We start from the raw sequence: 14,500 nt of genomic DNA, 5'->3' as shown, positions 1-14,500 counted from the left end.
TCCGCACTGACAACCCCCTTTCTACCATTGCGTGGCAACCCACACTTCCCCCCGGGGGAGATGCATAGTGCCTTTCAGCGCTGGGAAAATAAAGGCTTGAAGTATCTACTGCATATACTGACAGACGACGGCCATATCCAGCCATTTCAACAAATTAAGACCACCTTCACACTCCCACAATCGGATTTCTTCTATTACCTCCAACTGAAACATTATATTTCCGCCCTAACATGGGAGGACCTAACTGAAGACATTCAAGAAGAACTGTCTTCCGCTTTCTCTCTGAACTCACAAAATAAAGTTCCACTGAAAATGCACCATAGGCATATCAGAGACAAGGTACAAGAACCGGATTACAATCAACTGGCATGAGCTTGGAGTTTGGATCTGGGGATTGAAGTTTCCAGTAAAATGATACAGACTCACATATTATCCTTGCGAGGAAGCTGCAAAATGGCAGCCCTCTGGGAGCAACAATATAAAATGGTAATGCGCCTCTTTATAGCACCACAGAGGGCATTTCATCTAGAAGTATCAACTGATAGAGCATGCCCCAAATGTGGGGCACCAGGAGTGCTCCTGGGGCATATGTTTTGGAACTGCCCCAAAATAGTGAACTTTTGGAAAATCCTATTAAAGACCATCTCAACTATGTGGGGAGACGAATAGAGATACAATGTATACCTACTATTTGGGAGCCCTAGATTATCTTCCCCAATCCCGGTGGGATATCGAGGATTTGTGACTCGAGCAACTATGATAGCCAAAAAAGTAATACTTGCTGAATGGATTACAAATAAAACACCAACCATCGCACAATGGAGGTGCCAAATGATTTGTTTGATGAGGTTTGAGAGAAGAGTGGTAGACAATACACCCAGTTTTAAGGAAGAGGACTACTGTAAAATATGGACCCCGTTTTGGCTGTCGCTGCCGGCAGAAGCAAAGGGACACATAATAAACATGTAACTCTGTAGATAGTGATACAGTACATGTGGTTTATAAATTAATACACCACTGGAGTGGGGACTTAGGGAAGGGGGGGAGGGGAAGGAAAGCGAAGACATGGGGGGGGGGGAGGAAGGTAAATAAACATGGTGTTATGATTGGAAGGGTGGTGAAGATGTCATACTGATTATGTTTAATGTGAATACCGGATCTATCACCGTTAATAATAAGATATAACTATAAAGAGGGAGGGAAGGGAAGGGGGGAGGGATGCTGGGAGAAAAAAGAAGAAAATGATTTGACGTTTGGAAAAGGCTGATAGTTGACTGTTAAATTAGAAATTGTTATTGGTTAGAAGCTGTGAATGTTTATTTGCTTCATTATGTCAATAAACAGACTTATACAGTCACAAAAGAGAGGGAATACAGTATACAAGAACAACCAAACAAAGCAAACACTGGGCCTTCAGGATTGAGAAAAATGTAGTTCTTTATTTATAATGGAGACCCAATAAACAGACTTAAACATAATTTTCAAAGTGTTCTAATTTATTGTGTATCATTATATTATCTTTAATCAATTTTGCAGAAAGTTCTTTCAATTTAAGGTTTTCTTCAGACAATTGAGTAACTTTTGTAGATACTTCATTTTTCATAGAGGAAAACTCTAATGACAAGTTCTGAACATTACTCATGAGATTTTCAATCTTGCTCGTTGAGAATACCACTGTTTGAAATGTCTCCCAGATGGTCTCAAGAGTTACTGCCTCAGAGGAGACCTTAGTTGTTCCAGGCCTCAAAGCCCGCACTGGAGTACTCTGAGCCTCTGATGTTGAGAGTGCCTCGACTGACGATCCGATTTTGGGTCCCAGATAGGTAACCCCTCCTCCGTATTTACGGGTTCAGGCTACCACCGTACCGTCGCTCTCAGTTGGTTGAGGCAGAGGAAAGAGCTTCGGAGGGGACAACGAAGTATCCTGCCCTAAGAGCTCCTTGAGCCATTAGCTCAGCGGGGACTCCAGACGCAGAAAGAGAGGATCTCGCGAGGAAATTTTCCAAAGTCAACTGGGTTGGTGTTGAAGGCAGAGCTGGCTGGGTCCCAACTCGGACAGACCCTTTCCGTTTCGTATGAGGCATGCTTGCAATAGTAAGTAGGCAAAATTTTATTTTTAAGAAAAGCGAAAAGGAAGGGTAGCCCAGTAAACTTTGGAGATTCAATCGTGGAGTGCTGTCGATGCCGCCATCTTGCTCCGCCCCACCTTTGTTTCCCCCCCCCCAAAAAAAAAATTGGTCATCTAACCATAGTCACAACTCAAAATGCTAACACCCCACCCCACCCCAGCCCACCCTTGGCTACGCCACTGGCAGGAGGTGTCAGCGATGCGGCAGGCTAACGAGCAGCACTTCAGGGCACACAGGCTGCTCCTGGTGCTGCTCATTAGCCTGCTGCAGAAGGCCATGCAGGGAGGAGGACGTGGCCACCCTTGAAGGACTTTGGGGAGGGGGAAAATTGTACATACTTTTTTGGGTTCACTTAAATACAAATTTAATATTTTTCATATAACAGGGTGTGTGTCTCTACTTTGTGCACTACATATTATAAAATGCTGGGGTTGATGTGAGAGGAGGCAGCAATTTGGGTTGCATGACAGGTGAACTGTGACAGAGAAATTTTGATACATATGTGTCATAAGTGTGGCCATACAGAAGGTCACCTGTTCCTTCCAAACTGCATGGCTGTGTGGTAAGGGGGGGGGAGGCTGGGAGGGCATTTCTGCTGAGGAACAGAAATGCCCATCCAGCCTCCCCCCCTTACCATAGAGCCCCACAGCAAAGAGTTGTGTAAATAATAGGTATGTTGTCTAGCACTAGTGATCTGCCAAAACTTGCAGATAACCATAGGTAGCACATAGATGATGTTTGCTCTCTGATCACCAGACACCCTTACCCATAACCAAACCACATTGGTGAGGGCCAGGAACCAGCTACAAACAGCTGGGTCATCTTTTCACATTGAATGTATCAGCAATGATATATAGTGCTGAGGAGAAAAGGGAAAACAACGGTAAAAGCATTAGATGCATATTTACTTCATCACAATTGCAATATAATACACATCAGGTACAGAAGGGCACAGGCTAGGGGAATTATATAGGCACCAAGCTGTAGCCACCTGCAGGTAATTTAGAACAGGAACTGTAACCAGAACCCCTCTCCCTCACCATGACTTAAGGACTCAAGGCCGTGGTAGGCATGCATCTGTGGCCACCTTGAAAATGGTTTGCAGGATAGAATTTAGAAATGTTGTCATTCCATAACCATGGAGGATTGTAGGACTGTGTTGAATAATGTGGAAAAGACATTCAGTGCATCTATGCTCCCCCCCTACTCTCAGAAACCTTGAGAATGGGTGGCTACTTCATAAAAGGGGACTGGAACCTAGCAGGGAGACACATGAGGTGGAAAGCGGGAGAAAAACTACCAGCTGTGGATACCTGGTGAAAATAGAGGTAAGATTTGAATGCAGAGAACATACAGAGAATGGGGAGCCCTTGACCATGAGGGATGCACACATCCATTCCCGGGCCTCTTCCCCTCCCCCACCCCACAGGCAGCCACAACTGAGTGTGTCCAATAGAGAACAAGACATCTGTACAATGAATTGGGTAGAAACAATCATGGCTCTCAGAGTCCAGTGTATTACAGTCCACTGCTGTCTCTTGAAATCCTCTTGACCAGCTATCCTGCAAGATGCAAGAAGTGTTTGTTTAGGAACTACATAGCAGAAAGGGAAGAGGTGGCTGAGAGGTATGAGCTTACCTTGAACTTGTGGTGCAAGAATCTGTTGGCTCCAAGGGACCAGAGGCTGCCTGCTTCAACAAAGGAGAGAGAGAGAATGGGGGTCAGTGAGGGAGCACATCACACATAGCAAGGAGCTCCTGGAGGGTAGAGAATGGAGAGTTGGTCAGATGTAGAAAATGCAGAGTATATGCTAAGCTACCAGCTAACACCCAGTCTGAAACAAAGCCCACAGGGCCGGTCTTAGCAAGTGCGGGGCCCTGTGCAGACCAATTTGGTGGGGCCCCATCCTAGCCCCAGCCCCAGCTCCACCCCATTGATTATTAAATTTTTAGAACATTTTTTATTTATGAAATTTCAAATAAAGACAAATGAAGCCAAATTTGTACAGTAAAACTGATTGAAATAATAAGCACAATGCTATCATGAAACCCCACCTCCCCAGAAATTATTCAGTTCAAGTCCACTACAATTAGTAGTTCCAATTCTCATAATCCCGGGGGGTCAGAGGTACGGACACACAATCTCTCCACTGCAAAACACTATACACAAACTTGTGCAAAAACACACTCATAACCTTACCAAACCATAACAGCACTAATTCCAAGGACAGGACGAGCTACAACCTTATTACTACTACTACTACTACTATTTAGCATTTCTATAGCGCTACAAGGCGTACGCAGCGCTGCACAAACATAGAAGAAAGACAGTCCCTGCTCAAAGAGCTTACAATCTAATAGACAAAAAAATTAATAAAGTAAGCAAATCAAATCAATTAATGTGAACGGGAAGGAAGAGAGGAGGGTAGGTGGAGGTGAGTGGTTACAAGTGGTTACGAGTCAAAAGCAATGTTAAAGAGGTGGGCTTTCAGTCTAGATTTAAAGGTGGCCAAGGATGGGGCAAGACGTAGGGGCTCAGGAAGTTTATTCCAGGCGTAGGGTGCAGCAAGACAGAAGGCGCGAAGTCTGGAGTTGGCAGTAGTGGAGAAGGGAACAGATAAGAAGGATTTATCCATGGAGCGGAGTGCACGGGAAGGGGTGTAGGGAAGGACGAGTGTGGAGAGATACTGGGGAACAGCAGAGTGAGTACATTTATAGGTTAGTAGAAGAAGTTTGAACAGGATGCGAAAACGGATAGGGAGCCAGTGAAGGGTCTTGAGGAGAGGGGTAGTATGAGTAAAGCGACCCTGGCGGAAGACAAGACGGGCAGCAGAGTTTTGAACCGACTGGAGGGGGGAGAGGTGACTAAGTGGGAGGCCAGCAAGAAGCAGATTGCAGTAGTCTAAACGCGAGGTGACAAGGGTGTGGATGAGGGTTTTGGTAGAGTGCTCGGAAAGAAAGGGGCGGATTTTACGGATGTTGTAAAGAAAGAAACGACAGGTCTTGGCAATCTGCTGGATATGAGCAGAGAAGGAGAGAGAAGAGTCAAAGATGACCCCAAGGTTTCGAGCTGAGGAGACAGGGAGAATGAGAGAGCCATTAACAGAAATAGAAAACGGGGGGAGTGGGGAGGTGGGTTTGTGGGGGGAAATGAGAAGCTCGGTTTTGGTCATATTTAATTTCAGGTGGCGTTGAGACATCCAGACAACAATGTCAGACAAGCACGCTGAAACTTTGGTTTGGATGCAAGGTGAGATATCAGGGGTAGAAAGGTAGATTTGGGAGTCATCAGCATAGAGATGGTAGGAAAAGCCATGGGATGAGATTAATGAATCAAGGGAAGAAGTGTAGATAGAAAAGAGGAGGGGACCAAGAACAGAACCCTGAGGTACGCCGACAGGCAGAGGGATAGAAGTAGAAGAGGATCCACCAGAGTGAACACTAAAGGTGCGGAGGGAGAGGTAGGAAGAGAACCAGGAAAGGACAGAGCCCTGGAATCCAAGTGAGGACAGGGTATCAAGAAGTATGCTTTGATCAACAGTGTCAAAAGCAGCGGAAAGATCAAGAAGAATGAGGATGGAATATTGACCTCTGGATTTAGTCAGTAATAGGTCATTAGAGACTTTAGTAAGCGCAGTTTCGGTTGAGTGGAGAGGGCGAAAACCAGATTGTAGTGGGTCAAGAATAGCATGTGAGGAGAGAAAATCAAGGCAGCGGCGGTGAACAGCACACTCAAGTAATTTGGAGAGAAAAGGAAGGAGGGATATGGGTCGGTAATTAGAGGGACAAGTAGGGTCGAGTGAAGGCTTCTTAAGGAGAGGTGTGACCACAGCATGTTTAAAGGCAGCAGGGACAGTCGCAGTGGAAAGTGAGAGGTTGAGAATGTGACAGATAAAAGGAATAAGAGCGTGGAAAGGCAGAACTGTAATTACACCAGGCTCTAAAACACCATTACACTACCTCGTGAAAAAAAACAAAACAAAAAGGGCTGCAAATACTACACGCTAGCAGGTTACTGCACCTTGATCACACATGAAAAACACATGACACAACAGATATGAAGGCAAAATACTGAACTGGAAAGTTACCTCAAGAAGTCAGACTCGGCATGCAGCAATACTAGAAAAATTGAAACTTACATGCAAAATATCACAGATGCACATTTACAAAAGCTAAGGAGGAGGTGATCCACCAAGGTGGATGAACACTAACTTCCACGAAAAATCAACAGGGGGAAGTGGGAACTGGACCAATGACTCCAGGTGGATGTGGTAAATGACAATGTATGTACCTAAGGAGATTGTTGATAAATATATATATATATACAGTGGTGGAAATAAGTATTTGATCCCTTGCTGATTTTGTAAGTGTGCCCACTGACAAAGACATGAGCAGCCCATAATTGAAGGGTAGGTTATTGGTAACAGTGAGAGATAGCACATCACAAATTAAATCCGGAAAATCACATTGTGGAAAGTATATGAATTTATTTGCATTCTGCAGAGGGAAATAAGTATTTGATCCCCCACCAACCAGTAAGAGATCTGGCCCCTACAGACCAGGTAGATGCTCCAAATCAACTCGTTACCTGCATGACAGACAGCTGTCGGCAATGGTCACCTGTATGAAAGACACCTGTCCACAGACTCAGTGAATCAGTCAGACTCTAACCTCTACAAAATGGCCAAGAGCAAGGAGCTGTCTAAGGATGTCAGGGACAAGATCATACACCTGCACAAGGCTGGAATGGGCTACAAAACCATCAGTAAGACGCTGGGCGAGAAGGAGACAACTGTTGGTGCCATAGTAAGAAAATGGAAGAAGTACAAAATGACTGTCAATCGACAAAGATCTGGGGCTCCACGCAAAATCTCACCTCGTGGGGTATCCTTGATCATGAGGAAGGTTAGAAATCAGCCTACAACTACAAGGGGGGAACTTGTCAATGATCTCAAGGCAGCTGGGACCACTGTCACCACGAAAACCATTGGTAACACATTACGACATAACGGATTGCAATCCTGCAGTGCCCGCAAGGTCCCCCTGCTCCGGAAGGCACATGTGACGGCCCGTCTGAAGTTTGCCAGTGAACACCTGGATGATGCCGAGAGTGATTGGGAGAAGGTGCTGTGGTCAGATGAGACAAAAATTGAGCTCTTTGGCATGAACTCAACTCGCCGTGTTTGGAGGAAGAGAAATGCTGCCTATGACCCAAAGAACACCGTCCCCACTGTCAAGCATGGAGGTGGAAATGTTATGCTTTGGGGGTGTTTCTCTGCTAAGGGCACAGGACTACTTCACCGCATCAATGGGAGAATGGATGGGGCCATGTACCGTACAATTCTGAGTGACAACCTCCTTCCCTCCGCCAGGGCCTTAAAATGGGTCGTGGCTGGGTCTTCCAGCACGACAATGACCCAAAACATACAGCCAAGGCAACAAAGGAGTGGCTCAGGAAGAAGCACATTAGAGTCATGGAGTGGCCTAGCCAGTCACCAGACCTTAATCCCATTGAAAACTTATGGAGGGAGCTGAAGCTGCGAGTTGCCAAGCGACAGCCCAGAACTCTTAATGATTTAGAGATGATCTGCAAAGAGGAGTGGACCAAAATTCCTCCTGACATGTGTGCAAACCTCATCATCAACTACAGAAGACGTCTGACCGCTGTGCTTGCCAACAAGGGTTTTGCCACCAAGTATTAGGTCTTGTTTGCCAGAGGGATTAAATACTTATTTCCCTCTGCAGAATGCAAATAAATTCATATACTTTCCACAATGTGATTTTCCGGATTTAATTTGTGATGTGCTATCTCTCACTGTTACCAATAACCTACCCTTCAATTATGGGCTGCTCATGTCTTTGTCAGTGGGCAAACTTACAAAATCAGCAAGGGATCAAATACTTATTTCCACCACTGTATATATATATATATATATATATATATATATATATATATATATATATATATACAAAAAAGGGGCATCAATTGATGCACTGATATGTAAAAAAGTAATAAATGTACCCAAAGAAAAGGCATCCATTGATACATTGGTGTATTTATATGAATGTACCCAACATATAATTGGAAAAATATGTGAAATGGCATCAATGTAAAAAGCATGATGAATATGTATACCTAGGGAAATGAAGTACATTAATGCTGATGTACTAATGAATCCTGTATGTGATAACAACATAAAGTGCTGAATGGAAAAAAACGGTATATGATAACAACATAAAGTGCTGAATGGAAAAAAAACCACATAAAGTACTGAATAGAAAAAACGTGGTAGGGCTGAGCAGAACACATGACTGCACTTGATCTGCTGAAAAATGCTGGAAATGCTATGTGTGCATAAAAATCATGGTTTAGTAGAACATGACTGCACTTGATCTGCTGAAAAATGCTGAAATAGAGATCATGGTTCAGTGTGTTTGTATAGATAAGAATTATGGCATTATCTCATCAAGGGAAGAAAAGTTTAGACCAACCTTAAATGATTCTGGTACTCGGACGGTCTGCAGGTTAAATGGTCTGGAAAAAAAATAAACATTGAGAAAAAAGCCATGCCGGTACAGCAGAGAGCAGGGTAGGAAAAGATAAACAAAGAACGTCTGGATAAAACAGCATGAGTGTATCGCAGAGCAAGGTGTGAAAGATCTAAGTGCAATGAAAGAGAATCGAAGGAATAAATGAAACGGAGCATGAACAGAAGCAAATAAACGAAACGGAGCATGGACAGAAGCAAATAAAAGAAACGGAGCAGCATGGACAAAAGCAAACCAGTGGCGTGAGTGCCGTTGCAGGCAGGCAGCATCAGTGAAAACGCTGTCTGTCTGATGTCCCACCAGCCTTCCCTTCGTTCGTTCGTTCCCTCAGTGCCCCGCCTTCTTCTGACATCATTTCCTTGGGGGCGGGACACTGAGAGGGAATGAACGAGCGAAGGGAAGGCTGGTGGGACATCAGACAGACAGCGTTTTCACTGACACTGCCTGCAACGGAGGTAAATTTAAATACTGCCGGAGCGAAGGAGGCTGACTAAGGCGCGCCACGCGGGGTCCCCTTAAGCGTGAGGCCCTATGTGGCCGCCTCAGTCGCCTCGGCCTAAGACCGGCCCTGAAAGCCCACAATTCAAGAATTGGCCAAAAAGTCCCCCCCCACCCAAAAAAAACCAAACAGGTATACAAAAGCATACAGTGGCAAAAACAAGGTTTACTATAACTGAAGCTAAAACGCTTTGAAATACCACCCCATAATCTAAAGAAAAACCTCTAAAGTGCAAGCACAGAGAAAGCCGTTTTAAAGAGGCGCCAATAAAGGGAATGCAAACTTCCAAATGGGAAGAGCAGCTGGGGACGTTTAGCATTATCACCCATAATCAAAATGAGGACACCCAAAACACAGAGCAGCAGGGGACGTCCATAGTTCCCTACCCATAATTGAAATGAGGGCGCCCAAATCGCCAGAGCAGCTGGGGACATTTAGAGATTTTGTCAATAATCAAAATTAGGACGCTCATCTTAGGGACGCCCATCGCATTCTTACATGGGCATCCTTGGGATAGTATTTAAGCACCCTTCTCTGTATTTCTGATTCTTTGCATCGCATTGGTACAATGGCACCAAAGCAACCACCCACCCGCAAAGGTAATTTCACCAACCCTGAAATTGAACTGCTGGTTCAGAGAAAACACACGCATCTCTTTGCTCCCACGGGCCAGAGGCTGGCTGCTACAACAAAGCAGAGAGAATGGGAGGCAGTAAGGGACCGGGTCAACGCGGTCTTCCACTGTGGCAGGGATGAGGAAGACTGCAAATGGAAGTGGCGCCAGCTGAGGCGTGATGTCAGGAGGAAGGCTGGTACCAACCCCTCAGCAGATGACACCGCTAACTTGACCCCCATCGAGCGCATCATTCATGGGATTTTGCCCCAGGAGGGGATCCACAGCATTGGGTCCCTTGACACATCAGCACAGCCTGAGGGCTCAGGTAGGTTGACCATTAGGAAGCTGGGGTATCTGTTGTGCTGCACTACACTCTGTTTTACACAAGTGGGGGGCAGTGTGGCGCTCCTCAGTAGGGGAAGGGGTGAGAACACCACATGCAATACAAATCACTATTCATTAAAGACCATGACACAGGGAGTAGCATGGGGAGGGGGAGGGGGAGGATTTCCAGCAATGTGTGTGTAGGTTACCACTGTTTCATATCTTTGGGGGCCTTCCCCACTCCCTCCTCTTTTCCCATCACCAAACTCTGCATATCTCCTACCCATACCTCTGTGCTGTAGCCACTGTGTCCTCTGCACTCCTTCCACAGTTCTTTGTCTACCCACCTGCCTGTGTGGCTCTCTTCCACATGTCTCTGTAGTACACTGCGCTCGTTTCCAGCTCTGCACCATGTACAATGACATCTGTGGCTTGCCTGCCAATCCCATTCCTCACCATCTCTTTGCTGGGTCTTTGCATGTGGGGCTCTGTATATGAATGCATAAAACAAAAGTGGGTTATTTTAACTAACACACTTCCTCCTCTTTTGCTATGCAGGTGATGACAGCCAGTCAGAGGAAGAAGCTGGCCCTAGTGGCCACCAGCCCCAGCACACAGAGCAGCAAACCAGTGGGCCTGCACAAGAAAGCACACAGGACCATGGAGTGGAACCACAGGACCCAGCAGCAGCAGCTCTGCTTTCACCACCTGCAGCAGAGGCTCTCCCTCCACCACCCGCAGCCTTTGCCGATGGTGGCACTGAAGAAGATGCAGAAGAGGGGGGCACCTCCTCAGCAGAGGCCATCCAGCCAGAAAAGGCAGCTACTGCGCCTCGCCACACAATTGCTGGGCCAAAATGTGCACATGGAAGATTACTGGCGCCAGAAATTGGAGCTGCAACGGGAACCCCCTCCAGGTGCAACGGGAAGCGGTACAGACCCAACGTGAAGTGGTACAGCAGCTCCAGCATCGAGGGCCTATGCCGTGACCTAAAAGCACCTAGTACAGCCTTGATGCAGCAACAAGTGGCATCTACTTCCAGCACTGCACAGCAACCACCCACTAAGAAGAGGAGCTTGAGATCCTCAGCCTCCCCAGCCACTGGTCCAGCAGCCACCACACCAGCTCCCCTTCTGGGTCCTGTGCCCAGGTTGCAGGGCAAGCCACAGACCGCAAGGTGGCCAGACTTCCACAGGGCAGCCGAGGCAGCAGGCTGCCTTGTGGACACAGAGGAGGAGAGTAGGAGCTCATCAGAGGACTCTGAACAGAGTTCCCCTGCAGCACCAGCTGCAAAGGAACACGGTGGGAGGGGTAGGAGGGGACGGGGATGAGGCCAGGGGAGGGGGGCGGGGAAAGTGATGGGACATGCTGGGGGGGTGGGGGTGAGGGTTGGAGGGAGGGGGTGGTGTGTAAATACTATGTCATAGAAATAAATGTCAACTTACTCTCACACAAAACTTGTCTTGATCAGTCTTTGCCTGGCTCTGACCCCCAGCTGGTGTGCACTCTGCTCTGCTCTGTGGGCGGGAGGTGGAGGGGGCTCCTCATCCTGTTCATCTGGGGCCTGCTGCTCTGGTGGCTGTGGCTCTTCTGGGAGGGCCTGTCCTCTGCGCATTGCCAAATTATGAAGCATGCAGCAGGCCAGGAATATCTTTGCCACTTTTTGGGGGCTATACAGGAGCTCCCCTCCAGAACGGTCCAGACATCAGAACCTGTTCTTAAATTGTCCGAAGGTGCACTCGATGATGCCATGGGTGGTCCGATGTCTACGTTGTAGTTCTCCTCTGATCCTGTTTCTGGGTGCACTATGGGGGTCATGAGTCAACTCCGCTGTGGGTAGACTCTGTCACCTTTGGGGAGAAGCAGGATGAGAAAGATGAGTGTGCATTGTTTGGAGTGGGTACCTTGTGGAGGTGGGGGAATAGTGGGTTGTGGCATGAGCTGGCATGAGCTGGAGGGTTGCCTGGTGGAGGAGGTATAGTTTGAGCAGATCCATGTTGCACTTACCTAGGAGCCATCCGCTGGTGATCTCCCCTCGGTCAAACCTGCGGAAGATTCCTGAGTGCTGCAATATATAGGCGTCATGGGTGGAACCTGGGTATCGAGCACACACGTCTAGAATTTCCCCTGGGCATCACACACAACTTGCATATTGAGTGAGTGGAATGCTTTCCTGTTCCTTTAAGTGGCCTCTTGTGCCCGGGGGGGGGGGGGGGGGGGTCTGAGTGCGACGTGTGCAGTCAATGGCACCTATTACCGAGGGGAAGCGAGCTACTGCGTAGAAGTCAGCCATGTTGTTCTGCAGGGCCTGGGGGGGTGGGGAAGGTGATGTACTCAGAGGTGTGGGTAAGGAAGGCATCAAGGAACTGGGTGAGGCAGTTAGAAATGGAAGCCTGGGTGAGACCCATGTTCACAGATAGGACAGACTGGAAACTCCCAGTGGCCAGAAAAGAAAGAGAAGCAGTGATCTTTAGGTGCAAAGGGATGGGGTTGTTCCTATAGGTCCTGGGCTGCAGGAGGGGTTTGAGCTGGTCACAAAGGTGCTGAATGGCAGCTCTATCAAAGCGGTACCTAGTGAGACCCTGCAGGTCATTGAGGTCTAGGAAACTGCTACGGGGCCTGAAAACTCTGGGGCGTGAGTACCTCCTGCAGTGCCTCCCCTCTTCCTCCAACATGTAAGCCACCTGTGCATTTAGTGCCTCCATTTCCCCACACTACAGGTGCAATGCAGTGCCACCAGTGCTCACCTCTCCCTACCAACTTGGTGAAACACAGCAGCAACAAACAGAAGCTGACACTCACTCTCCCACCACCGACAAACAATGCGGTCACACAGAGCAGAGCCACACTGCACGCTGCAGCAGTACACAGGACAAAGAGACAAACAGACTACAAACAGGTAAGGGAATGAAATATGAACTTGGGGACAGTGAATGGAGAGGGATGGGGGGGGAGATATAGGAAGGAGTAGTGGTGTCTGGGTTTGGGGGCTAGAAGGGGTAGGGAAAGTTGAAAAGGTAAAACACAAATGAGGCAGGTGAGGGTGAAAATGTTCCTACTACCACACATAGACAAAGGTAACAGGTACTGAACAAACTCTCAGTTTTCTCTGCAAACAACGATTCAGCCTTCTCTCCCAAGAACGCTCTCGCCACTCTCCACCTTCACAAAATCGCTAATGGGTCAAAGACGACTTCTCCCTTACCCTGGTCGCTTTTATTTCAGGTCTAACTAAGGACGCCCATGTTCCCACCCATGCAAAACCATTTCGCAAGCCATTATACGCTGGGGGCGCCCATCTCGTAATGCTGCCCATAACACGCCCCCTGTGGGGACGATCATGGATGGGCGTCCTAGCGCTGAGGACGTCCTTACGGCCCTGTTCCGATTATTGGATTTGGACGACCTTCTTTCACGGGGACGCCCATGTGCCTTTTCTGTCGCTTTTTGGACGCCCTTCTCTTTCAAAAATGAGCCTGTAGGTCAACAAACTATGGGGCCCTTTTACAAAATGGCGATAAACCCAATGCAGGCCTACCGCATGCTAAATCTGAACTACCATCGGCCCAACACGGCTGTTGGTGGTAGTTCCAGGTTGAGCATGCGCCATTTCCAGCACTCCAGAAATTTTTTATTTTTGTCTAGCGCAGTGTTAACTCGGTGGTAACTGGGCATCACCATGCGCTGCCTGGTTACCGCTGGGTTACCGCAGAAGCCCTGGCGGTAAGTGCTCCTTGCCAAATGGCCACACGGTAAAGGTTATCTTACCATGAGGCCATTTTTTGGGGGAGGCTTTTTACCCGCTACGCTAAAAAGGGCCTTGGCACGTGGGAAAAATGGCTTCTGCTGCTACAGCAGGGCCCTTTTTCCTGTAGCTTAGTAAAAGGACCCCTATATTTGGAAAGGCACATTTCAATCCTTCAAATGTCCCAAATGATCTAAAGCAAATTGTATACTTTTCATCAAATAATTGCAAAAGAAAAATAAAGTCTATAAACTTACCCCTCTGTTTTCTTCCAGTCACACCAGAGATTTTGCCCTATCCCTTCCATATCAAACTTAAACTTGCTGAAGCAGAGCTCCTCGATAAATGCACATAGATGGGTTCATTGCATGCAGCAACAACAACAATTAAATGATAGGCTGTAACAGAAAAAAAGGAAGGAAGAATTTATTTTAAAACTTAATTATTAGTAAGGACTGAAAGACAAAATGATAGGGCCAGATATTCAAAGAGGTTTATATACATAGTGATAGCCACAAAACCTATAAACCCCTTATCCCTGAAATTTCAGTGATACTATGGAGGTAATTCTATACAAGGAAAGTGCCAAATGTGTACCTAGAATGAGGGATCATGCTAAGCATCATTCTATATGGGAGA

The 14,500-nt window shown here is 47.1% G+C and overlaps 1 protein-coding gene across 1 annotated transcript in view; it reads right to left on the bottom strand.

Moving 5' to 3' along the window:
* The window catches only part of RAMP1 (receptor activity modifying protein 1), a 387,176-nt gene that overhangs the window by 148,607 nt on the left and 224,069 nt on the right, over positions 1 to 14,500 (bottom strand). The window contains 2 exon segments of the mRNA XM_030209593.1: positions 14,119 to 14,209; positions 14,212 to 14,259. Coding sequence (XP_030065453.1) covers positions 14,119 to 14,209; positions 14,212 to 14,259 — 139 coding nt within the window.

Source organism: Microcaecilia unicolor, chromosome 7 (assembly GCF_901765095.1).
Source record: "Microcaecilia unicolor chromosome 7, aMicUni1.1, whole genome shotgun sequence".
NCBI lineage: Eukaryota > Metazoa > Chordata > Amphibia > Gymnophiona > Siphonopidae > Microcaecilia > Microcaecilia unicolor.
The sequence above is the reverse complement of the archived record's forward strand: the minus strand, read 5'-3'. Positions and strand labels throughout refer to the sequence as shown.